Below are 23,969 nucleotides of genomic sequence, written 5' to 3'. Positions count from 1 at the left end.
ATACGTTGCATTGAAAAGCATCAAAGTGGATTTTGTGTGGAGAGAGAGGGTCCTCTTGGCAATCTATTTTTGGGGGAGCCGTGTGATGTGAGAAGCAATTGGAATGCACGTCAAAGATTTCAACTCTAATTCTTTGGCAGTGAGTGACATTGTGGTGGGTGGCAAGAAGAAATCACTACACAAACCACCAACATGACCTTTGCAATCTCATAGTGCCCTCGCTTTCTCCCAAATTAAACCCACACTTCCGATCACACACCCCCCATCCTCACCTATCATCTATCGTATCCCCCCCTCACTATTTGCATGTCCGGAAACAACCAAGGTGAGTGCGTGGATCACCTCCCCAATTTGTACATCCCCCATTTATCTTCCACATATATAAAAGAACGTCCTAACTATCCCTTTTCATTTGACTCGATAATCCTTGTCTCTCTTTTTTTCCTTAATCATGGGTGGCAAAAAACGAAGTGCATCTGGTATTAAACTTGCTCCACCATTGCATCACGCCATCATTGTTGGCGAGAAGCACACCGACCACAAGACGTGCTTCACTATCCAAGTCTTCCCACAACAATCCGATCTTCGCTTTGTACATGGTAACCTCGTCTCATCGAAACGAACACCAACACGCCATCCATACACAATTACTCGCAAATACGACGACTTTGTCCAATTTTGTCAACAGCTGCATGATTCTTTTCCTGCATCAGAGCGTTCCATTACCAACCTTACCAGCCGCGCTGGTACGCGGTTGCTTCAAAGCCACACGTACGATGTTGCTATTGCACTTCCAAAGCTCAACACTAAGCGATTGAATTTACTACACAACAAAAGACAAGTGCAACTTCAACGTCGCATTGAACTCGACAAATTCATGGAAGCATTGTTTCGGCTTCCTGCATCCATATCGCAATCCTTGGTGGTACTTGAATTTTTTGGACAACAAAAGGGAGACACGGCAGAGCAAGTGCTTCGACATCAACAACAACAAAAGCAGCATCGCACCATTAGTGGTGGTGAGCCATCACGATTGACTCGATCACAATCATCAAATGTCGAAGATCAAGGCGCATTTGGTTCAGCTCTACGCAAGTCAGCATCACATCCTGAGTTGGTTCAAGATAATATGGATCCACTTGTACATCCATTGGACATGCCAACCTCGCCCGTTATTCAAGAAGAGTCAACATCACCATTATGGAAACGTTTTCGTAACCGTAATGTACGACCACCAACATCAGCAGCAGTGCCACCACCACCACCACCTGCACCTGCACCACAATCAACAACATCCTCGTCAAGCTTGACAAGTTTGTGTAGCCAAGCTGCAAGCATGATTATGCCTTGGGCTGGTCGTCCACAACAACACCCACTCTCTTCACAACAACATATGCGACGTGTATCACCACCCAATGCAGCATTACCATCACCTGCAAGGCCATTGCCTTCCTTGTCAACACCAGTGCCACGTCCACCTATGCAACAGCAACAACAGCAACATCCTCGTCGACCACGTAAAAAGTCTTCTGGATCAGCAAGCTGTTCATATCACTACTGCTCACATGCACCAACACCACCTTTGCCGATTCCTCAGCGTACTACAGCAGCAGCAGCTGGCATGGTGACCAGCAGTAGCATCGTTAGCAGCACATCTACAAGCTCCAGTTACAGCCATGATAGCCAAAGCACACGTGCTACCAGCGTTGCACCAAGTCCAAGCACATCGCCCACTTTACGCATGATAAAGTTTAAGATTGTCTACGACGTTGACAATATTATTGTCATTCAAGTGCCTCGCTCAGTAACCTTGACGGAATTACGATCTCGTATTATGCAAAAGTTCTCTGACCCAGATATCAAATTGCCAAGTGATTTCACGTTGCTATTCAATGATACACGATCGTCGGCTTCATCCAACACGAGTGCTGCTTCTTCCATGTCCGTTTCCAGTGGTACCGCCACCATGATCGACAAGGAGGATGATCTACGCACTGCCATGGGATCCATGTGGGTGCGTCTTGACAAGGTCACCCTTCGTTGCATTGCATAAATCTTCTTATCCATACCCCATCCTCGTACTTCTTCATTCATTTCATTTCTTTAATCCCTTACCATTCGTTGTTTCCACATCTCCTCCCCTACTTGTGTACATAGCTTCATCATCTCCACACACCATTCTTTGATCTATATGAAAAAAGGGACCAAGTCCCGTGCACACACACATACCTCATTACCACCCCACAAAACATCACTCCTTTTGATTGTGGACCCTGCATTCCCTGAAAATCCTTTTTTTGTTCATAGCTTTTTTCATCATTCCAGTCATTCATCTATGTAAAGATCTGTAAAAAGAAAAACAATGATATCTCTTTATTTGGGGCCTAGAGCCCATCCTATTCAATTTGTTGTTATCTACGTGTTGATAGCTTGGTGTTGTACAGTTTTTCAAATTCCTCCTTGCGCATACCCATTCGTTTGCGAATGGTTTTATTGAACTCGCTACGTCGTTTTTGGACCCTGACACCGCTCATACCAGGCTGGATTTCATCCTCATCAAAATATCCGAATTGGCCCGTGTGATTGCGAATCTCGTAGCCATTGACAAAGTCACGCGCTGCAATGGAGGTGCTGCCTTCCGCCTTAATATGCGTAATTGCCACAGGGTTGCCATCCGCACAACAAATATGCAATGCCTTCTCCTTTGGGCAATACACAAATGTACCTGGTGTAACGGCTTCCATGTCATAAATGGGTGAATCCTTGGGTAGATACATGTTGAGAAGTTGCATTGTGATGTGTCTTTGCTTGATCTTCTTGGATGGTTTGATGCGTGTAAATGTAAAGACGGTCCGCAAAGGATACTATCATCATCGTACCATTAGCTCTTTCTCTCCTTTCATATGTCCTCTTTGTTTACCTGTTCTCCAATAGCACGATGCAATTGTTCCACTTGCCATGATTCCATATCTTCAAAATCAATCTCACTCCACTCCTTCTTGATCTTGGGCGCCGTGGTCACTTGAGCCAAATCCTGTCTAGTAGCATTTGCCTGAAATAGGAAGTTATTACATTGAGCTTGACCATACCACAGATATCACATACCTTGCATTTATCGAAATTGTGCAATGTATCCACCAACAATCGACTGCCCATATCACCAAGTTTCTCCTTCAGCTCACCATACCTGGGTGCAATGATTCCATTCAAATTCTAGAGATCTGTGTTAGACATCATCTTCATTTCTCCAGAGATAGAAAGTAATACCATCTTTTTCTGTGCCAGAATCCTTCCAGCATCGAATGCTTTATCATCCAATTCCTGAATAGTGACACCTGTCTCATCATCGCCTGCGAGGATGGTGTGCTGAATAGGTGCTGCACCACGATACTTGGGAAGAAGGGAAGGATGCACGTTTAAGGCACCATGCTTGAATCCGTGAATGATAGGTGCCGGCACAAAGTAACCAAAGGATACCACCACACCCAAATCATATCCTCGATCCGTAGGTAGCTACACACGTCTCGTCAATATCATCCCTTCAATTCCTTTTGCTCTTTGTATATGTACCTCCCACCCTTCCAATGATTTAGCATTAGGTGGTGTGTGATGCACGGGAATACCATAAAGTTCAGCAAGGCCTTTGGTTGGACCTGACGAAAACAAACACAATGAACATCCATTTGTATCCACTCATTCATTTGGACGTACTCGGTGTGATATCCTTCAATTTGCGCCCTGTTCGCCGATCCGGTGGACATATGAGCTCGATACTTTCAATGCATGAGTTGGGTTTCCCTAGCAACAACCATGAGCAACCCTCCCATACGCGTCTCAACCACAATATCTCGTGTACCTTTTTCGACAATAAGAGACTTCAAGTGCTTGACTGCAAAATCGTCAGTGCCAAAGAATGCAATGCGGAACTTATTGTTGGAGGAGCTGTCATTAGAGCTTGAAGTTGACGATGCATAACAGCGTGTAACGAGGATTCTCGACGATCTAGGGATCTAGCATCAGAGAGGTTAGTGGGTGCAAAACTTGTTGAGCGATGAAGTATACTCACCAAAGACGATCGCGCTAATGGTCGAGAACAAGTGTACCAGGCAGCAGTAAGAAACATTTTGGAAGCAACCCACAAGACAACGTTGGGATTTCTGTTGTCGGCGCTTAGGACATGCCTGCCATCCACACCCAGGCACACACACCACACACATACAACGCCAGCTATTATCACCTTAGTATCTTCACCATTGTCTACATTTACCATCGATACAATTGTCTCTATATTTACATAGCATTTCCTTTGCGTAGAATGTATAAAGACCCTTTAAGCCAAAATCAATTGATGATGCATGTCCTTGATGGGTGATAACACATGAGCTTTTCCAATACCACAAAACGTGTCACAAGCATTAACACTACATCACTACAGAAAGCTATTACATAAAGTGGAACATAGATACAAACATGAATGCAAGATTAGATTGCATTTACTCAAGGCTCATTGCTTGTGCGAAGGGTGCTCAATTTACCCCTGACAACCCTTTCTTCGTTGCTTATCTTTGTACTTGACTAGCTTCGGGATGCGATTACAAATACAATACATTCTTCTTGGAAAGCCGAGGTATAGCAACCATGGGCTTGCACCAGTAAGCTTGCACATTTCAGTGTTCATTTGTGCAAAGTAAAACGACGCCGCTGTTGGAAAGGAGGAGTTGTAAAGGTGATCTGGGTGATGGTATGTGCATAGAAGACTTTCCTAAAAGATGTAAGAAGCCATGTGCAAAATGATATTTTTGGGGATGGTATTGGTCGATCTGGCGTATACAATGCATAAGAAAGAGCAGCAACACAGCATCTGGTATACACGCCATTATTCCTATTACTGTAAAACCGGAGTCCGTTATCATCTTGGAAAAAGGGGTAAGCAGTTAAAATGCATCCTCCCTTGTGTATTGAGCTATTTCTTCCTCCTACTTTCTCTCTAATCACCTATCCTTTTGATAATGAAGTTCTCAACAACGGCAGTATTGACAGTGGCTGCATGCGTTACCATGTGCAATCATCTTGCGGCAGCAAAACCTATGCCAGCATCCACCAGTGACAACAACAACACCAAGTGTCAAAGTCTTGACGATCCTCGTTCGAAGCATTTGTGCGATGATTACTGCAAGAATAATGGCATTGGCCATTCAAATGTGGTGCAATGCGGAAAGTACAAAGGCATTTGTAAATGTGATGGGTACAAGCCTATCCAACCAGGTAATACATAACATTCTTTTGCGGCCATCACGATTACGTTCAGCTAACTAAGATGTGATCCTTTTATTCATTATAGAATGGAAGGAAGATAAATAAATAGATCAAATATATGATAATTCGTCAATATAAAGGACTAGAACAGGGTTGCTCGCTTCACTTGTCAACATGCGGTTTCTCGTTCGATGGCTTAACACTACCTAAGTAGTAATGGTCTTACAATAAGCTTACATGTTTACGCAACCACATTACATATGTATATATTGATGGGCCACTCACCCTGAAACTCAGTGGACAGATCGCTTCACTTTTTCTCTCAAGGTCATCCCACTCCTCCTTATGGTACCACAAAAGCCATATACTCTTGTATGATCGATAACCGAACCACCTTATTATTGCATCTTCGAAGCAATGGTATGTAATCCACAAGCTAGCAACGTCCAACAAGCGTGTAATAAATAAACAATGCTTTATTTCATCTAGCTATCTTGCTACATTGCCACCATCGTCGTCTTCGTCCTCCGTCATCATTCGTACTCGTAGTCGTCACCAGTCGTCAATCTCATCCGTCACACCAACATCCAAAAATACACAAGTTGAAAAGAATGGGATCTTGCAGGCTTCCTTTTGAATCTCGTTGTCGTTATCATTGTCGTTGTTGCAAATGTGGTGATCATTATTGTAATCGTCATTGTTGCGAAACGTGGTAATCATCGTAATTGTCATTGTTGTGGATGTGGTAATCATCGTTATCGTCGTCTCTATAAATAAAAAGCAGCCAAGTTAGACCATCTGATACTGGAATGATGATGATTTGGTATACCGTTAGGCGATCCTCTCTAAGGAAGAAAGTAAATCAGAAGGAATTCACAAACCAAATCACCACCATACGAGCAATGTCGGGCGATCCCTTGTTCTTGAGAAGGCACTGCACGAATCACGCAAGGCCAGTTCTATCCATGGCAAGGAAGGACATCACTTACGTAGAGTCCAGGCTCATAGTTGTCCTCATTCATCCTCTCCAAAGAAAGAATGATCCCCAATCCTTCCCATCATTTCACACCTCATGAAAAGAAATCCTCAAGGGAAAGAACGAGCCTATCACGAGAAGAGCGTGTTGGTTCAACACATTCACGGCCGAGCCATTGCAAATCCCCTTTTACCTCAACGCGGTGACCATGCTCTTCCAACAACCCATCGTCATCGACCCATCAACTCAAACGCAGGCCTATAGAGCCCTGGACGCGTGCCAAGAAGCTTTTCCAGCACACTTGGCTTGTGCAGAGCGACGCAGCGGCCACTTGATACAGGCTGGGACTTGAACCCAAAGAGATGATGATGATGATCCCCCAAGTTGCATTGCCTGACCAAAGAAACCTATTGAATTCATTATTAGCACACACACAATAAACACCATTTTCATTGTTTGTTTCATTGTACTTGCGTTTTCCATATACACAAAGACCCGTTGTTGTTGGTTACTGGAAACCGAAAACCATGGTATAGAATAGTTGAGCCGAAACAAAACGCCAAACCAGCCAACGTCTTGAAACCAAACCTGCCCTCTATACAAGCTGTCGCGTCAATGGAACCAATTCGACTGCAACATTGGACTCTGAATGTACCTGTTGGCACCAAGCGTAGAGCGGGAATAGCAACGAAACAAAGAAGAGGAAGCAACAATATCGCCATGGCAACCACGCTCCATTCCTCAGCCCTTGGACACGCTCACTCCCTGAGAATGCATGTTCAATGCCTCACAGCCAACAAGAGCACTCTTTTATAATACATTACCTTGATCGGGATGTTGTGAATGGGGTAAAAGCAGAGGAGGAAGAAAAAGTAAGAGAAGCTATGTCTCAAGTCGTGGAGCTGCTGTCCCCAATTTAAATCCCACACTGCCCTTACACTGAGGCTACTCAATTACACCACACACACCCATCCACCCACATACCCACCCATCCCCTATCACTTTAGTCAGCTATAAAAGCCTTACATGTGAATTTATATGATTAATGGATGCTCCCTTGGACTTTACAATGAATGATCCGGATACATACGTCGCGTACAAAAAGAGCTCTGTACTCATGTATCCATTATCTCAGCTTGACCATTATGCTTGAAGCTATCTTTCTGAACACTTGGATCGTACTTTACACTCTTTCCACGACAGCTACAAACATCCTCTTTTGTGCAACCTGTCAACCATGCATTTTTGACACGGCACTACAGTGCTACCTCACGTTCAGCCATTCACCTCTGTCCCATATCGAATTATCTTCCTCATTGGAGTGATTTGTTACCCCTCAATACCAGGTTCCAAAGTCGATGGGGGGGGGTTTTTGACGTCGTTTCCCTTTTTTTGGGGCTGACATCTCGTAATCCTGAGATTGGCTACTACGAACTTCATATTTTCAGACAAGGTGCTTTCAGGCACGGCAATCAATTTCGCCCTCATAAAGACTCCACGTTTCATTGTGTAATTTTGAGATATGGGTTCCTTTATCTTTCCGCTATGAGTTGTAAGCGTGATGAAGGGTGATCGTTATGTGAAAAGTGGTCTTTATTCATTGTTAAGCATTTGAACTGTATTGGAAGCGTGTAACAATGCTGAGAGGTTGAAATAAAGGAAACGAGATCCTATCAGCAGCAAGGTAATTTTCGTTTTGAATGATGATAACATAGAAGATCGCGATGGAAAATGGGAAGGGCTAGGTATAAATAGAAAATGGGCAAGCACAACAGAGCAAAGCCAACGATACAGTAAAAATGCCTTCACGCATATCAATGCAACATCTCGGAATTAATTTCTTGTGGCGATCGTTGGCTGGGTTGGGTTGGCTCCTCTTTCCTTTGCATATGAAGCACCCACGATCCGATGATCCTGACGACGAGGAACGTTATAAGCGTTCGTGCAAATTGCGAAAGCAACTAGGCCCAGAATTCCTTTCTACTCGTGCTGGTCCAGGTAGGAAAGAAAAGAACGAGATTGACAACAGCTGTACGACTGCGGATTGCTAATGCAAACCATCGAAAAAACAACAACCAGGTGGTGCCAAGTTGACCTACATTGAAGGAAGAAATGCCATTGAGCTTGCGAATGAGGTGTTCGGCTATGATGGATGGTCGTCAGAAGTGCGCAATCAACATGTGGACTATGTAGGTGTTATTTTATGCGATAGGACCATATCAGTTTCACTGATCAGGTATTTGTTTCCAGTGCGAAGTGGATGAGCATGGTCGATACCAAGTAGGCGTATCAGCTATTGTACGTGTTACTCTGAAGGAAGGCAATTTTCACGAGGTATGCTATAGCCATCAATGAATGTGTGGGCGTAGGTGTTAATGGATGATGGTAGGATTGTGGATATGGTTTCTCAGAAGGGGTGAGACAAAAAGGTGCATCACTTGAAAAGGCAAGTACTATTACATACAATATTCTCCACCATCATGCTCATTATGTGATATACAAAATAGGCACGGAAAGAAGCCTGTACCGATGCTCTTAAGCGATCCTTGCGAATGTTTGGAAATGCGATGGGTAACTGTATTTACGACAAGACGTATTTATCAAATATCGGACGCATGAGAGCCACAGCAGTAAGTCATCGTATCAAGTACTCAAGAGGACGACATGATCATTAAGCATAACCAATGTAGCCACCCTTCAAACCATCCGAGCTATACCGTGATCCGCGATGTATTCAAGCGCCACCTTCTGCATCTATCTCCACCGAGATGCCTGCTCACCAACCCACACATCAACCTCCAAAACCCGAATCAAAACCTTCGAATAAACCACCCACCACAATACAGCAATCGAAGCCGACAGCACGTCCTCCAACCTCAACTCCAACTCCAAACAAGACAACACTTCCTCCAACTTCAACCCCAACTCCAAACAAAACAACACGTCCATCAACTTCAACCCCAAAGTTACCATTGACAACACAACAAACAACAGCTACCCCAACACCAAGGAAGCAGCCGTTCTTTTCACGCCCTGTTACAACTCCACAACTCCAACCATCATCAACAAGACGCGAGAGAACCCCTTCCCCAATCATTTCCAATGATGATGACGACGACGAGCCTCCTATTGTCAGTCCCGTGCCTCCAAATCAGCAACTGTTTATGCGAGATGAGAGTTTCGCTAGTGGTAAGCCTTTTTTTGTTATTCAGCATGTTAGAGGTGACTAATAGCTATTTGAAGCGGATGACTCCTTCTTTGCTGAGTTCATGGATCAAAACGAAAACCGTATCATTGAGGAGCACATCATCAAAAAGTAAGCGTGAAATGGGCCATCTAAAAGAGGATCATTCACTGATCATTCCTTGCTTTCATGCTATCAGCTCTCCTGTCAATCGCAGACCCAAAATGTAAGTAGAAATGGCATCGTGTATTTTTGGTCTTACAACTCATGTGCTGTAATGTAGGCCTGATGGCTCCGAATTCAGCCCACTCAACAAGAAGTAGCTGTTTCCAATCCATTCATTAGCGCATCACATGTATACATATACCACAATATCATGAATGAATAGCATAAAACATTACATAACAATCGATTAGCTTGCATGTGAACGGTTTTGCATTACCTGGAAGGAGCTGATGTAGGATAAGTTTGATGATAGTGAGTGGGTGGATTTTATGTATAGCAACCTCCCCATTCCTCTAACTGCTCATGACCCGGTACATAGATCACACCTAACACCCTTTACACTTGTTGCTTCACCTTCCCCGTACACATTTTAGAGTCGCTCTCATGCTTTAACCATTGATAGACAAGACCTGTTTATTGCTCTGATTGTTGTCGTTGACACAGCTTTTAAACTACATGTACTAGCGATGGAATAAGCACCTTGGGACTATTTCGTTTTTCTACTGAAATGCATAATGATAGAAATAAGAATCTGGATGAAGCTTAAGAGGGACATGGACCAAAAAAAAGTGAACCATACCATAGCTTGGGGATCTTTGTGCTGGGAATGGTATCGTTGGCAACCGTGTGGGCCTGTAGTAGAGTTTTTGCCACGGTATTTATGATGAGGAATGGCCATGGATATGGCGAGGAAAAGAGGAAGCAGCATCGTAATGGATTTCATTTTTCTCATATTGCTCTATGTGGACAAGTGTTTTGATCATATGCTAACAACCAATCTCAAGTGCTTTATATACCTAAGGAGATCTCCGAAATGACCACATTTTACACAATGAAAACATGCACCATTGTTTACACCCGGGGGTTTGCATACTGCTAAAATCATGGAATTTCTTTATTCGTAAAACCTTATGACTGAGCGGTTGATGTTGTCAACATCACATTTTGTGTAACGGCCTAGTACCCTCAATTTGGGGATCAGATAATAAAGACTATCCTTGAGACTTACCAGAGACCGTTGACGATGACATACAAGTAGAAAGAACGGGTGTATGATGGTTCTGGTGAAAACAGCCTTGTTTATATATGATTAGGCGTGGGAAGTGTTGTCATGATTGACTGAACTGATAAAGTGGTCAACCATCTTGGAGTACCGAGTCGAAGTGATAGAAAGGTGGTTGTTGTAGGTGACATACGTATGTCCATTTATTGATAAAGATGTGTCTCTAACATGGTATCATCATTGTATTAAGAAGTATGTGATGCTCATTTGTTTTGCTCCAAGACTTGTCCAAATTGGTCAATTGCTTGCTCCAGGTCCCAGATCGTCCAGCGATCATGATCCTTGACTGTTTCGATCCCTTGATTCACTGAATCAGCATATGGCTTGTATCTTTTATCCTTTTTCATCTTTTCCAATGGGGTGATCCAACCGTCAGCTGATGGTGAGGGTGATGGTATTGGGCTGAGCACGCCACGAGCTTGCAATCGTGATCCAATAAAGCTATCCAACAACACTGCAAAAACATGCCAATCTTCCCCCATGGCCTGTGCTTTCCATCTTGATGCTGTGCGTGACAATGACACAATACTAGCCAGTAATCTTTGCTCCTGATCACGTGCTTGTTGAAATAGAGTCGCAAACATGCGTACAAGGTGCACCGTCTTTCGATTGGGTTTGGCAATAGAAATGATGGCGGCAGCTTCTTCGGCAAGACTTGCAAGTGGATCCGTTCTTTCCTTGGCTTGAATGTATACACACACCATCAACATGCACCCATTGTCTAGACTATGCTGAAGCAAAAGGCTGTAGTCCGCATTGGTTGAAGCAAGTAGTTCACCAAGTCGTTGCCATGACGGTGATGTTGAAAATACGCGTAAATGTTGCTCGATACATTCCTCCATAGCTTGTGTACTTTCCTTGGTGATGGTGCCTGAACGAGCAAAAGCAGCAAAAAGGGCGACAAGTGTACAAGGGCGATTTGTCTTGGATGTGATGGAGCCATCAAGATCATGAGCCAGATTACTGAGAACAAGGACCATCTCATCGAATTCCATACCACGAGCATCCTCAGGTGCATGAGCATCAATGACTTCATACAAGTGTTGTACCCATTCGTGTCTAATCCTTAGACCATCATCGCTATCATTGTCATTGGATGCTGCCAATAGTGCCATCACAAAGTCAACAAAGATACGACGTTGCCGCATGGGAATATTGGGCTTGCTGAATCGAGTCATATTTCGCACCCATGCAATTGCTAATGCCATCCCCGTAACCTTGTCAGCTTCAAGTGGTTGCATTGTACCATGCCAGTCGTCCTTGAACTCCGCTGTCAATGTTGCAATCGATTGTGTTGATAATTCAGGATATCGTGCCCCCAATGATCGCCATGTGCGATCCAAACTTTCCAAGCGTTCGCCATCGTCAGACCAGATTGCATCAGCGTCTTTTACAAATATAAAAGCCATCTCGACATGATGTAAACGTTGCTGTGTATCATGTGCTACAGGCCTTGATGTGATCCACGGTGAAAGCACGTGCCAAATGAAATGCAGGTACGCGATACGTTTACGCCTATTGTTGCGCACCAATGCCCACGTTTGTCGTATACGTTGTAACACCTTGGTATTGATATCCATATGCTTCCATGAAAGATCGCTAATCGTGTTGCCAAATCGTTCAAGCCATCCCCCATCGCCATGTTGCTCACGTAAAAGTAGCTTCTCATGATAGTATGCAAATAGCCATCCAAGAAGCTGTGCATTGTCAATGAGGTTGTCATGCATGAAATTCAAAAGTGTATCATGATACGCTCGCAAAAAGAGCCCTGTGTGCGTTGTAAATTCGAGGTCGTTGCAATCATTGTAATCTTGTCGCCACCATGGATGAAAACATTGGCCCAAGTACCTCCACATAAAAAGCGTCGTATCATCACGCGTCTCTTGTTGTATCAATCGATTGTCGTTCAATAGGCAGACAAGTAGACGACACAAAGCAGGGCTTGCATCACCATAAGTTGAGAATAAATGCTTGGTACTCATGAAAGATTCACCCAAAAAATCAAGACAAGAGATCACACCATCACGAGTCAACTCATGAAGAGCACCATCAAAGGATCCACTCTTGCTTTGCAATGTATCCATGGCTTCAGATGGTTTGCCACCAAGTTGTGTAGTGAATGTATCCATCAGCATAATACGTGCATCGCAAGCACTATCACGTGAATCGGCCAATAGGTTAAGGATCCCATCCAGCACCTTGATTTGCTCAGGTCGTTTCTGCTTCCTTGTACCAATATGCTGCATCATCAACGCAAGTACCATGTCCGTGTACTTTTTGCATAGCTGTTCATCACCTTGAGCCACCGCTTGTTGCAAGCTATTGAATGCTTTGGTATAAAATTGTTGACGCATTGACTCTGTTGCATACGATGTCGTACTCCATGCCACCATATCGAACAATGGCAAGAGTTTGAGTTGCCCTGGTGAATTCAATGGCCGCACACGATCAAATGTTGCAACAAGACGTTTGTTGTCTGCATGAGGACGAAATGCAGGATAAACCAAAAGCACTCGATCCTTATCATTGTCAACGAGTGAGAAAAATCGATCAATGTATTGCGGCTCATCAGCTACTGCTTCTCCAAGCAACTTGCTCATATGATGGACAACGGTTCGAAATGGCGGATAATCACGGGTCTCGTGAGTGAGATGATCAAGAACATAAGCAAGACATGACCAGCCAAGATGAATGAGTGCATTGTTGGGTCGTTTGTTGGCTTTTTGTTTGGCTTGTTCAACAATGGCATCAAACTTGTGGAACGTGATCAACGCCTGGATACACACGGTCGCATCAACAGATCGAAACACAAGCTGATCGGACTCCTGCCTATTTTCTTTCAATGCACGCTCGATCGCCTTATCAGTCTCAACGCGACTTGCATCCACATCCCAAGAGGCCGGTCGAGAACAATTGTCATTATGGTTGCTATCTGCTCGTGCACATTTGGCTTCCACATGCTCTGTTTGTGTCGTGTTGGTATACAAGTTGCTGACCTTGTCAATGTAATCCGCATCCAATATCCGTTGTCGTTCCAAATGCCCATAAAATTTCTCAGCATGTTGACCCATAGTACGGATGGTGGTTCCAATAAGCGATTCAGCTGTTGCAGATAGTAACTCGGTGGACGTCAATCGCTGTGCAGGCTTCTTGGGTTGATATTCAGGAGCAGCCTTGATAATATTGTCGGCATTGTGATGTGCCACGCTTTGCTTTCCTCTATGGCTGCTGCTGCTGTTGTTGTCGTCACCCATGCCAGGTCGAGGTGGAAATGCTGGATGTTCAACATAATACTTTTCTGTGCCTGGCCAAGGAAAGTCTTTGAATGCTTTTTCCATGCTATCCACATCCACGAGATCCAACCATAAATTACTCCACTTGTGCCAAGGTTGCTCAGGTTCCCAATCCTTTTCATCATCCTTCGGGGCATTATCCGTCGAGAATTGTCGACATGATGCAAGACGTTCTGGACAATAATGAGTTGGCAATGTCGATGTGTCAAACGTAGTTGATAGTATATCAGCATCCCGATCGAGCCATAGCCACATGGCATAATACGTTTGTCGCATTGTCTCATGATGGTCGTTGCTATGGTCACCAGCGGACGATCTTCGTTGCCCATGGAAAGTTTGCAAAAACGCAATACGATCACGTAATCTTTCAATCAACTCCTGCTTCCTGGAAAACAACATTGCACCATAAAAGACACGCTTGCCATCCACTTCAATGCTGGCATAGTATAGGCTAAAGAAGGATTGCAGGAAGAGTGGCATCAATGGATGATCAGGTGGACAAATCAACACATGCTGGAGCCATCGATAAGGTGATAGGAATTCCACAGGCTTGGCATCACTGATATCCTTGAACATGGCTGATACATCAACGTCTTCTGATTCTTGCATACAGCATTGGCGTCCAAAAAATCGTCGTAATCCTTGATCTTGAACAGTCTCGAGCATCAATACATGAAAAGCAAACCATAGATAGTGTTGTTCCACGCCTGGTGCACGAAATAAATTGGTGGTGGTAATTGAAGTGAGTGACCATTCGCCCGCCAACAAACTCGAGTATGCTGTATCTGGAAGGATGTTCTTGATCATGCGAAGTGGGTTACGATTTTGCTGTTGTTCTTGCTTTTTTGGTGAACGTGGTGTTGGTGTCGACGTTGATTTACGAGGCTTTTGTCGTTGTGCTGCCAATAATCGTTTGTGTTCCTCGCCTAGCATCATCTCCACCAAATCATGGCGTTGTAAAGAAAAGGCAACCTTGCATATATAATCCATAATAGCGACATGGTGCTCGTTCCACATCCAATCATGTCTTTGAAACATGGTCTTGAGCCACGAATGGAGAATTAGGTCACGATACGAGAATCCACCACCACCATCCTCTGATGCAAACTCACTCATGACAGTCGAATCAATGAAGGTACCTTGCCAGATATGTGTAGCCACCATCATGCTCACTCCATTCAATCCTTCCAAGAACAACGGGTCATGCGTGGTCTTTTGTATCAATGCACTGGTGTGAGTGGCAAGCATCGGGTCTGATTTGAAGTCGAGCATTTGACGTGTAAAGTTGTAGAGGTTGCTGTCATTGAACAAATCATCTCCATGCATGTATACAAAGGCGGGTATAATATCAGATAACGCATACACCACTGATTCGGGCTTTCCACTACGACGTAATACTAGTAGCATCTTGTCCCATCCACTGCCACATTCGAAACGTAAAAAATGTCGACTCGTCGCTGATAGCAATAAGGCTACATACACCACCAATGCAGCATGCGAAGCCGTGATGTCATTGTTTGTATGCAGCATCTCTCGCAAGAACACCCCAGTGATGGATGCATCAATATCCGAAGCACGTGATGAGATAGGACAATCATAAAGCTTGAGTTTCATTGCCATCCTCCAAGCCCATTCAATAATGTTGTCATTGTTTGATGGTGATGCTGAAGAAAATGTTGCCCTGGAACCCATGGATGGCAAATACGAGGACACTGCAACACCAACAGTCTTGATGAGATGATCGTTTTTGTGGTCAGAGTCGGGGAGTGGATGGAATACCTGGCATGCATCAAGTAGCAGAAATGCCAACTCCTCATGGATCTCGTATGGTTGAAATGGGATCCGTCGACTGTGCCATGGCTGTGACTTTGAGAGTGTCCCATCCTCCTCATCTCCATAATCCAAATTTATATGCTCAAACACAAAACGTGCAAACATGGCTTGTGGTGTATGTGTACTCTTATCCCCATGCTGCTCCTTGTTGCCACATAATAACTCATGCAAGCTGACGAGATCCTCTTTGAGTACTTTCCAGTGGTGGATGGGTAATGATCGAAACAGATACATAGCCATGTTGCCCTCCATCTCAGTAAAATGTGCCGTAGTCCATCGCAATAATAAGGATATAGTGAATGGGTGATAAGAACAAATAGTACCAAAGTTGTCTCGAACATCCTTATAATACATGTCGCGTATACTGGTATCGAGAAAGGCCACAGTGAATAAAGCATGCGCAATGACGGTGATCAAACAAATCGGTAATGGCGTATCAGTGCTACGCGTAGCATCACGTGGGATGGCAACAATGATGCTGCACAAACAACCCAATAGAAAGATGCCCTGCACGTGATTGTTGGCAAGGAAGCTGAGGAGTTGAGTGATATCAGGTAGGTGATGAAAGATATGCTTGTAATCCCGTGACATGTCGTATTCCCGGATATCCAATACGTGCTTTGCAATCTTGCATAATGTCTCAATCGATACTGCATGATACGGAAGTGTCGGCAAAAACTGCCATACGCTCGGATCCTGAATAGCGAGAAATCCATCCACCACCTTGACCATAAACTTATCCATGTGCTCTTGACCTTGCAATCGACTAGCCAATTTCTGTGATATCCGACATACGCATTGTGCCAATCTTTTGATGAGGTTGGTATGGTTCTTGTTTGCAAATGCCTGAATCCCCGTATTGAGCACTGTTGTAAGCTCCTCTGAAAACGTAAACAACCGCTCTAGACCCTTGGAATCAGCATGTATGGATGGCTTGCGAAAAATGTCTGAAAGAATGCAATCGTATACATGCACAATGGCGAGCTGATCTATGCATGCAAGATAATCATCTTCGATCCAAGGTGGTGGGTCATGGTGCATAGCTGGATCCAATAATAGTCGAAGCGCGCCAATGTACTCTTGCATAAACAAAGATCGGTCATTGTCATTGCTTGGTTCATACGTGTACTGGACAAGTGGCATGGCCCATTGTATCCCTCCTCTCATGTGCAATAAATGCGCCAACAATACTCCACGATCTGCAAGTGGCGCCAAACCAAGGTATATGCTCGATACATGAATGATCCACGTGCGTACGTCTTTGACAAATGCAGACACCTCTTGTGATGCAATCTCTTGCTCATCCTCCTCCACTTCCTCTTCGTCATGGTGACGGTAGTCAAGTTGCTCAACTGCTGCAAAAAGGGATCCAAGCATTTGTCGCAATGACGATAAATCTTTTTGCGTCGTGGTGCTGCTGTTGTTGGTTGCACTTGATCGATGATGAATAGTCCAAAGGGTATCGTCAATCAACGTTTGTGTTGCTACGCGTGTCATTCGTGCTTCAAACAATAATCGATACAAATTGGTGTTGATATCGCTGCGTAAACATTGCATAACGTCGTTAAGCTGGCGGCTCTCAGCGGATTGAAAAGTGACATGATGGCCCTCGTGTTCGAACATGACCTCATTTCCATCGCCACACTTTCCCTTTAACGTTGTCATGATTGGTTCCCACTTCCATAGACGACCAACGATCGATTCTTCCTGTCGCCGTACATCATGCATGGTATCCAAGATACTGTGAATACGATCCAACTGCTGCTTGTATTTGGCCAATATCGGCGTCAACGCTGTATCCTCTTGTTGCCAGGTACTATCAGCATAATCCAATGTCGTTGTCGAGTCTCGATCGTGATTGACTGTGGCAGTGCTGTTGTTGCGTGATGACAGAAAACGGACTATAGCTCATCTTAGTAATGCTTGGGTAGGAACGACAAGGACACTACACCTACGTTTGGAATTGAAAATGCTGCGTTTACTGCCTAGCACAATTCAGTGAGTCTCTTGTTATCAAATGGAACCAATACAACCACAATCTACCTTGCATTGTCTACTGTGGAATGAAATGTCTAAAGTGGGGTGCACTTTGGAGGGAAGAAAGCGGGTCAAGAAAATGGGAAAACGAGGGCGGGATCATATCGAAGCGTGCATTAATTCCACCAGCAAACCAGCCCAATGACCTGACGTATCATCTTTGCCTCATGATCAAGTACAGAATAATATTTCCCCAATTGATACGTATGCCTCATTGCATGTGTGTCATCTTGCATAAACATGACATGGGGTGCTTTAGAAGATCTGATCATCTCGTTACTAAGAGGAGGCACATGTTGTTGAATGAACGCACCCCCTTCTTTTTTACCCAACGTCCCCCTCGGCATATTAACGTTGGAGCTCAGCAGACGTGGGGGGATGGTTCAGGAATGAGGCAATACGATGAGCTAATAACTACCCTGCATGTGCAAATACGTGGATCATGCAAGAACATGACCTTGGGTATCACTAAATCCCCCCTTGGTATTCTCGAATGACGTCTGAAAAAGAATACAAAGAAGAAGAATGTTATATTATATGATTAAGAAGACTTGTTATATGCGTAGCAGTGAACATGGAATGAATGGATCAATATAATAAATGTATGGGTGGTGTGCATATGCGTACGATTGTAAATAGTGTGTAAGGATAAAAATGATGAAAGCATACACTTTCTTAATAGACGAGCTCATATTTGGAAGAACCAGTATCATCGGCAGCATGATTACGGAACTTTTGACGTTGGAAATCATCAGCTGCCGAGTCGTCAGATGCCCTATCCGTAGGCGAGTGATTGCTGACATTGGGGCCAACAGCATGCTTCTGATACAGCTGCTGGTACCTAAGTTGCTGTTGCTTGAGATCACTCATTTCATCCTTGTCGTTGAATGATATGGTTACGCCTGGTGCCGTGTAACTGGTACTTTCGCCTGTGGAGGTGGGAAAAGTAGAATCACCACCACCTGTGCCACTCGATGAGTTTGCAGCCAATGCTTGGTTCTTCTCAAACTTGGGACTATCAATAAAAGATTAGCTACGTGTTCTTTGACACATTCCTAAATACATACTTGATGATGATGGCTGCTTCAACAAACACCGTTGTCATGGGACCAAGGTATGTCCAAATGACAGCAAGAATGACACTGCCAACAGTGGATGTCATGATACGATCACGCAAGATTCCATACAGCAAAAGGAACGAGGCAAATGACATGAGACACACAATAATGATGCCTACCAGCATCTTGATTTTAAAGATGCCTGTTTTGATAGCTTGATACCGAGCACCATCCTTTCCAAATCTAGCCAAATGCGAATTGAGAATTCGAACCAAACGCCATCCAGCAAAAAGCACAGCACCGCTGAGGGAGGCATCGTGAAGGAACCAAAAGCCATATAGGAGTCGAGCAAACACTTCGGCCACATACAAGTTGGAGTAAGCAAATGCACCAGAGATGATCGAGCATACATTGTTGATCACGAAGGGCCATAAAAAGAACCATGAGCCCAATAAATCAACGACTTGAGCGGATGGCAACCATCCAGTGGATACGGCCTTATGGCTCTAAACATCCATTGTTAGCACCGACGAATGGCTTTATCATAATCACGTGCAAGAACATATACCTCAGCTAATGTTTGAGCAATACCTACAAGGTACAGCGCAAAGCTGCCATACCCAAATTGCCATGGAATCTCAAACAAGACTATAAAATCGGATCAGAAAACGTGTATCGGTATTAGTACATCGCTTTTATGTGATGATGGTTCCGACGGTGGTGAAACATCCTCAGCTTTATGATGGGTGGGAAGAAAAAAGTGAGGAGTTGGGAGGGTCACCAGGTATTGGGAACCAAAGAGGTCTCGACCCCACAAGCACACTACTACTTACATGAACGAGCAATCATGTTTGTCGGCGCAACATCGACCACCAAAATTACACTAGAAATCAATCGCACTAATTTCCCAAAAGCTTTAGCGCGCTCTATACTTGTCAAACAACAATAGCATATTCTGGATGACTCACGGATATTGTAAAATGTCAAGAGCACCAACATAGAATCCACCGGCTTAGGTCGAAGACATCCACCAGCTCGTCTATAATCCCATAGCTTATGGCCTTTGATAATCAAGCGATGGATGATCAAACCAATACCTATTACACACGCACATGCCAATGAGACAATAAATTAGCTGAAATTCCTGTCTCTTTTCCATACATGGATGTTCCACAGGATAACATCATCATCAAATGAATGCTGTAATGAAAAAAGAATTATATCCTCCTCCACATTATTATACCGTCAATGATGATGATGCTCCATAGGTATACCATTTATATGGAAAAAGATGATACAACAACGTACCAACAGCTACAACAAGACCTGAGAGGGCAATGTTGACAATGTAGATGTAATACATGGCAGTTTCTTCGGTACAACCATAAATGGAGATTCGCCAGTCGCAATGGCACTCGTCTTCGACACAGTGGTGTGAGAGCGTGCGTGTGGTAAGGTTGTCTACTGTTAGGCCGGACATGCGTTTTTATTGTCGACAAGGAACGTAGAGCCGAGAACAGGTGGGTGAAAAGGAATGCGGATGCGATGAGGAGTGTAAGGGAGGAAAAAAAGAAGCGTGTGATGTGGAAGGATAGGTGGCAAAAGATCCATTTTATAGAAGGCGGTGTGTAATGTAATGATGATGGTGTCTCCCGAGATAACAAACTTTGAGGATGGCACACGATGTTAGTTAAAGTTGGAGGCACACCCTTTAGCTCAGGATACGCTTTACTCGGCATATTCCACGCGTGTATAATACGCGTGTGTGTATGTGTGGAGATATAATGAAACTTGCCTTTCGAATTCAGATCCTTCGCGGGTTGACCGAGACGACCCTTATGAAATGTTGTATGTGCCTAAAAGGGGAGGTTGTGATACACACATCGATCCATCCTTTATGACTCCGCCCAATTGACATAAATGTCACTCCTTGAACCTTATAGCAGCAATGTGCAATGGTCACCGCGGATTCGACAGGGGCTTGCATATCGTTTCACAGACTCGTTATCAATATCATAGATGCAGCAGGATGACGTATCTCTTGCAAATACATGATTGATCCTTCTTCCTATTGCTAGAAGAAAAGTGTTGTTGTTGTCAATACACGTGGCACACCGATTGCTGTTACACCATGGTAGGCTGTTTTCATAAGATCGCGAGTATTAAGCTGACGTTGCAACTTGTCAGCGGGTGCGGGCAACAACAAGCGGATATTTTTGGAGAGCTGGTGCAACTTCTTTCGCTGAAAAGACACTTTTTTCTTATCAGGGTTATAGCGAGGGAGAGTGAAATTAATCGAAGCAAAGGAAATCCACATCAACAAGCATCACACAAGCATATGCATGCAACTGTGGAAGTGATCGACCATGTTCCCACAAAAAGAAAGTCCCGATGCTGCTGCAACAATGTTGTGCCATTGTTGTGTACGCTTGCATAGGTGCCTAGAGTAACCTTCTTCCGCCCTCTGTCTCAATACTATACCCTCACATACCACGCAAGCACTTGCACACTGAGACTAGTCTTGCAATTGAAACCAAGCACGTGCACAAGGGAAGGAATTGGTGATCCATGTTGGTTACACGAATCATGGAATTCCGATTGCTGAAATGAAAAAGCACAAGGGTCTATTAAAAGCCTGAATATAGAACACGCGCGGGATAGTAAATGCCGAAAAACAAGAGAACAATGTAGCTAAGAATATGATGTATAGATGGCTTTACAATGAGAGGGTGTCTTTGTGTTATATGATGCGAGGGGGGAAGAGTGTATACGGATGCGGGTGGATGGGTGGTGATGATAAGTTATATGATAATACTGGAGAAGGTCTTGTGATGGATAATGCATCTATCGTTCTGCACGCATCAATTGTACTTGGGATGAAAGATCATCTTGAGGATCTTCTGGAAGGCGCTCTGTTGGTGGTGGCCAATGAGGATGATGATGCCCCGGGTCATCATGGTGCGTTGTTGAAGGGTACAAATCATCGAGAGCAATCTTTTCAGTGCCGATATTACCAATACCCGAGATCGTGTCATTATCATATGAAGAGTATCCGGTGATGGTATTGTTGGTGGTGAGAGTTGTGTTGTTCCCCATGTATTGGGAACGTTGATTATGCTTTTGAAAGACCTGTTCATATTGCATTTGTTGTTGTTTCAGATCTTCAAAGGCGTGTTGGCTCATGGTGGTGGTCTGAAAGCTGCTCTCCATATTTGTGGTTACATAAGATGATTGCTGTGTGTCTTGTTCGTTGGATCCAGATTTACCGCCACTGCCGCTAGATGTTTTGAGACCGCCAATACCCGCATTCCCGATCTTGGGGCTATCAGTAGTAGTCAGCATGTTATGATCTGTATCCATGGCAACAAGAATTTGCTATGATACTCACTTTGCGATAACGGCAATTTCACAAAACAACGTAGTTAATGGGCCAAGGTAATTCCAGATAACACCAAGAAAGATGGATCCTGGTGGATTGATCATGATCAATGGTCGAAGAGCTCCGTACATTAACAAAAAGATGGCAAACATCAATAAGCAGGTTACAATGATGCCCATCACTGCTCGGATCTGTTACAGGATATCAATACATTTGTGCGTTTGATCGATCAATGTAATACGAACCTTAAAGATACCGGTTCTAACAGCTGTGTATCGGGGGCCAGATGCTTGAATCTTTGAAAGATGCACATTAAGGATGCGGACCAATTTGATACCCGAAAGCAGTACGGCAATCCCAAGAGAAAAACAATGGATGAACCAAAGCACGTATAATATCCGTACGCAAACCTCGGCTGCATAGAGATTGGTTTCGGCCATAGCACCTCCGACAAGTGCTACAATGTTGTTGGCAATGAACGGAGCAAAGAAGAATGTGCTGCCAATGACATCCACTGTTCTTGGCGATGGTAGCCAACCTTTTGAAATCGCTTTGTGGCTCTAATAATAAATGCGTTGATATATAAGTAATGTTCCCACACGACTTGTTTTCTCCCGCCCAATGATACATACATCAGCTAATGTTTGTGCAATACCCACAAGGTACAACGCAAATGCACCATAACCAAATTGCCAAGGAAATTCGAATAGGACTATATGTAGGAAAGTAAGAGTTAATCTCCATCATGTTGTTGATCTTTTGTAAAAGAGAATAGCATACTTACACATGCGAGAGACCATGTCGGGGGCGACATCCGTAATGAGAATAACACTTGTCAGTAGGCGGACTTCATAACAAACAACATGATGAGTATAGCTGAATGGAGACGGATAAATGCAGCCGGTGGATGTTGTTGGTAATACTAACGCAAGTTGAAAATCATAAGCAAGGCAAGCATACAATCAATCGGTTTGGGCCGAAGGCATCCTTTGGCTGATGAAAAGTCGAAAAGTCGATGGCCTTTGAATCCAATACGATGTACAAGCAAGGCGACACCTGGTATCAAAAGCCGTATGAGTTGTAGGTGTAAACAAACATGCGCATGAATGTATGTATGTGCACATACCAATGATAAACACTAATGCAGAGATGGCAATGTTGCCATAGTAAACGCCCGTCATGGCTTTTTGTTCGACGCAATTTTGTAATGTGACACGCCAGTCGCAGTGGCATGACCCATCAGCTAAGCAGTGATGTGTGAATGTGTGGACTGTGAGCTCGACCATGTTGTTGCTACGTCGTTGCTATGGTGATGGTCGATCGATTGGATTAATGTTTGATTGAGGGGGTATACGATCGGACGTTATCGTTGTTGTTGCTGCTGCGATAAGTCCACACACAAGCACAAAGACGTAAAAGAAATAAAAGAAAGAAAGAGCACAATGAAAAAAAAAGTTGCATGTTGGATACCAGCATGCAATTACTTTTTTGAGTAACCTTTTTTGAGTGATACCACGTTACCAGCTCAAATCACTTGCATGTAAATGAGTTTATTTGATGCTGTTGTTACAGCTGCTGACACCTGTGAGGTTGTATACAAGTTTACGGCCCGCGGTGCCGTTTGACATCCGCCCTGCGTGTAATGTTCCTGACAATCTTGCTTAC

At 44.0% G+C, this 23,969-nt stretch overlaps 7 protein-coding genes across 7 annotated transcripts; 3 read left to right on the top strand and 4 right to left on the bottom strand.

Annotated features, from left to right (window-relative positions):
* Positions 1-451: 451 nt before the first annotated feature.
* O0I10_003206 (uncharacterized protein) lies at positions 452-2,053 on the top strand (the record flags this gene model as incomplete). Its single annotated transcript, XM_058483278.1, has 1 exon — positions 452-2,053. The coding sequence occupies one exon, from the start codon at positions 452-454 to the stop codon at positions 2,051-2,053; it is 1,602 nt and encodes a 533-aa protein (XP_058345897.1).
* A 358-nt stretch (positions 2,054-2,411) lies between these two features.
* O0I10_003205 (methionyl-tRNA formyltransferase) lies at positions 2,412-4,123 on the bottom strand (the record flags this gene model as incomplete). Its single annotated transcript, XM_058483277.1, has 8 exons — positions 2,412-2,864; positions 2,921-3,052; positions 3,106-3,213; positions 3,268-3,513; positions 3,571-3,653; positions 3,712-3,798; positions 3,857-4,010; positions 4,067-4,123. 8 exons carry the CDS (start codon positions 4,121-4,123, stop codon positions 2,412-2,414), a joined length of 1,320 nt encoding a protein of 439 aa, XP_058345896.1.
* An 886-nt stretch (positions 4,124-5,009) lies between these two features.
* On the top strand, positions 5,010-5,361 carry O0I10_003204 (uncharacterized protein; the record flags this gene model as incomplete). The annotated part of the gene is made up of 2 exons (XM_058483276.1): positions 5,010-5,265; positions 5,342-5,361. 2 exons carry the CDS (start codon positions 5,010-5,012, stop codon positions 5,359-5,361), a joined length of 276 nt encoding a protein of 91 aa, XP_058345895.1.
* A 2,688-nt stretch (positions 5,362-8,049) lies between these two features.
* On the top strand, positions 8,050-9,739 carry O0I10_003203 (uncharacterized protein; the record flags this gene model as incomplete). The annotated part of the gene is made up of 9 exons (XM_058483275.1): positions 8,050-8,230; positions 8,312-8,421; positions 8,483-8,566; positions 8,622-8,678; positions 8,740-8,862; positions 8,923-9,421; positions 9,476-9,548; positions 9,616-9,642; positions 9,700-9,739. The coding sequence occupies 9 exons, from the start codon at positions 8,050-8,052 to the stop codon at positions 9,737-9,739; spliced, it is 1,194 nt and encodes a 397-aa protein (XP_058345894.1).
* A 1,168-nt stretch (positions 9,740-10,907) lies between these two features.
* O0I10_003202 (uncharacterized protein) lies at positions 10,908-17,880 on the bottom strand (the record flags this gene model as incomplete). The annotated part of the gene is made up of 3 exons (XM_058483274.1): positions 10,908-17,731; positions 17,786-17,815; positions 17,874-17,880. The coding sequence occupies 3 exons, from the start codon at positions 17,878-17,880 to the stop codon at positions 10,908-10,910; spliced, it is 6,861 nt and encodes a 2,286-aa protein (XP_058345893.1).
* A 662-nt stretch (positions 17,881-18,542) lies between these two features.
* Positions 18,543-20,405, bottom strand: O0I10_003201 (uncharacterized protein; the record flags this gene model as incomplete). Its single annotated transcript, XM_058483273.1, has 6 exons — positions 18,543-18,882; positions 18,935-19,431; positions 19,494-19,573; positions 19,759-19,824; positions 19,894-20,022; positions 20,234-20,405. 6 exons carry the CDS (start codon positions 20,403-20,405, stop codon positions 18,543-18,545), a joined length of 1,284 nt encoding a protein of 427 aa, XP_058345892.1.
* A 1,364-nt stretch (positions 20,406-21,769) lies between these two features.
* O0I10_003200 (uncharacterized protein) lies at positions 21,770-23,590 on the bottom strand (the record flags this gene model as incomplete). The annotated part of the gene is made up of 7 exons (XM_058483272.1): positions 21,770-22,247; positions 22,314-22,495; positions 22,550-22,864; positions 22,937-23,016; positions 23,089-23,151; positions 23,232-23,360; positions 23,431-23,590. The coding sequence occupies 7 exons, from the start codon at positions 23,588-23,590 to the stop codon at positions 21,770-21,772; spliced, it is 1,407 nt and encodes a 468-aa protein (XP_058345891.1).
* Between the last annotated feature and the right edge of the window lie 379 nt (positions 23,591-23,969).

The sequence above is a fragment of the Lichtheimia ornata genome, assembly GCF_029851405.1.
Source record: "Lichtheimia ornata isolate CBS 291.66 chromosome Unknown scaffold00010, whole genome shotgun sequence".
Classification (NCBI taxonomy): domain Eukaryota; kingdom Fungi; phylum Mucoromycota; class Mucoromycetes; order Mucorales; family Lichtheimiaceae; genus Lichtheimia; species Lichtheimia ornata.
Note: the sequence above shows the minus strand (reverse complement) of the source record. Positions and strands in the feature narration are given on the sequence as shown.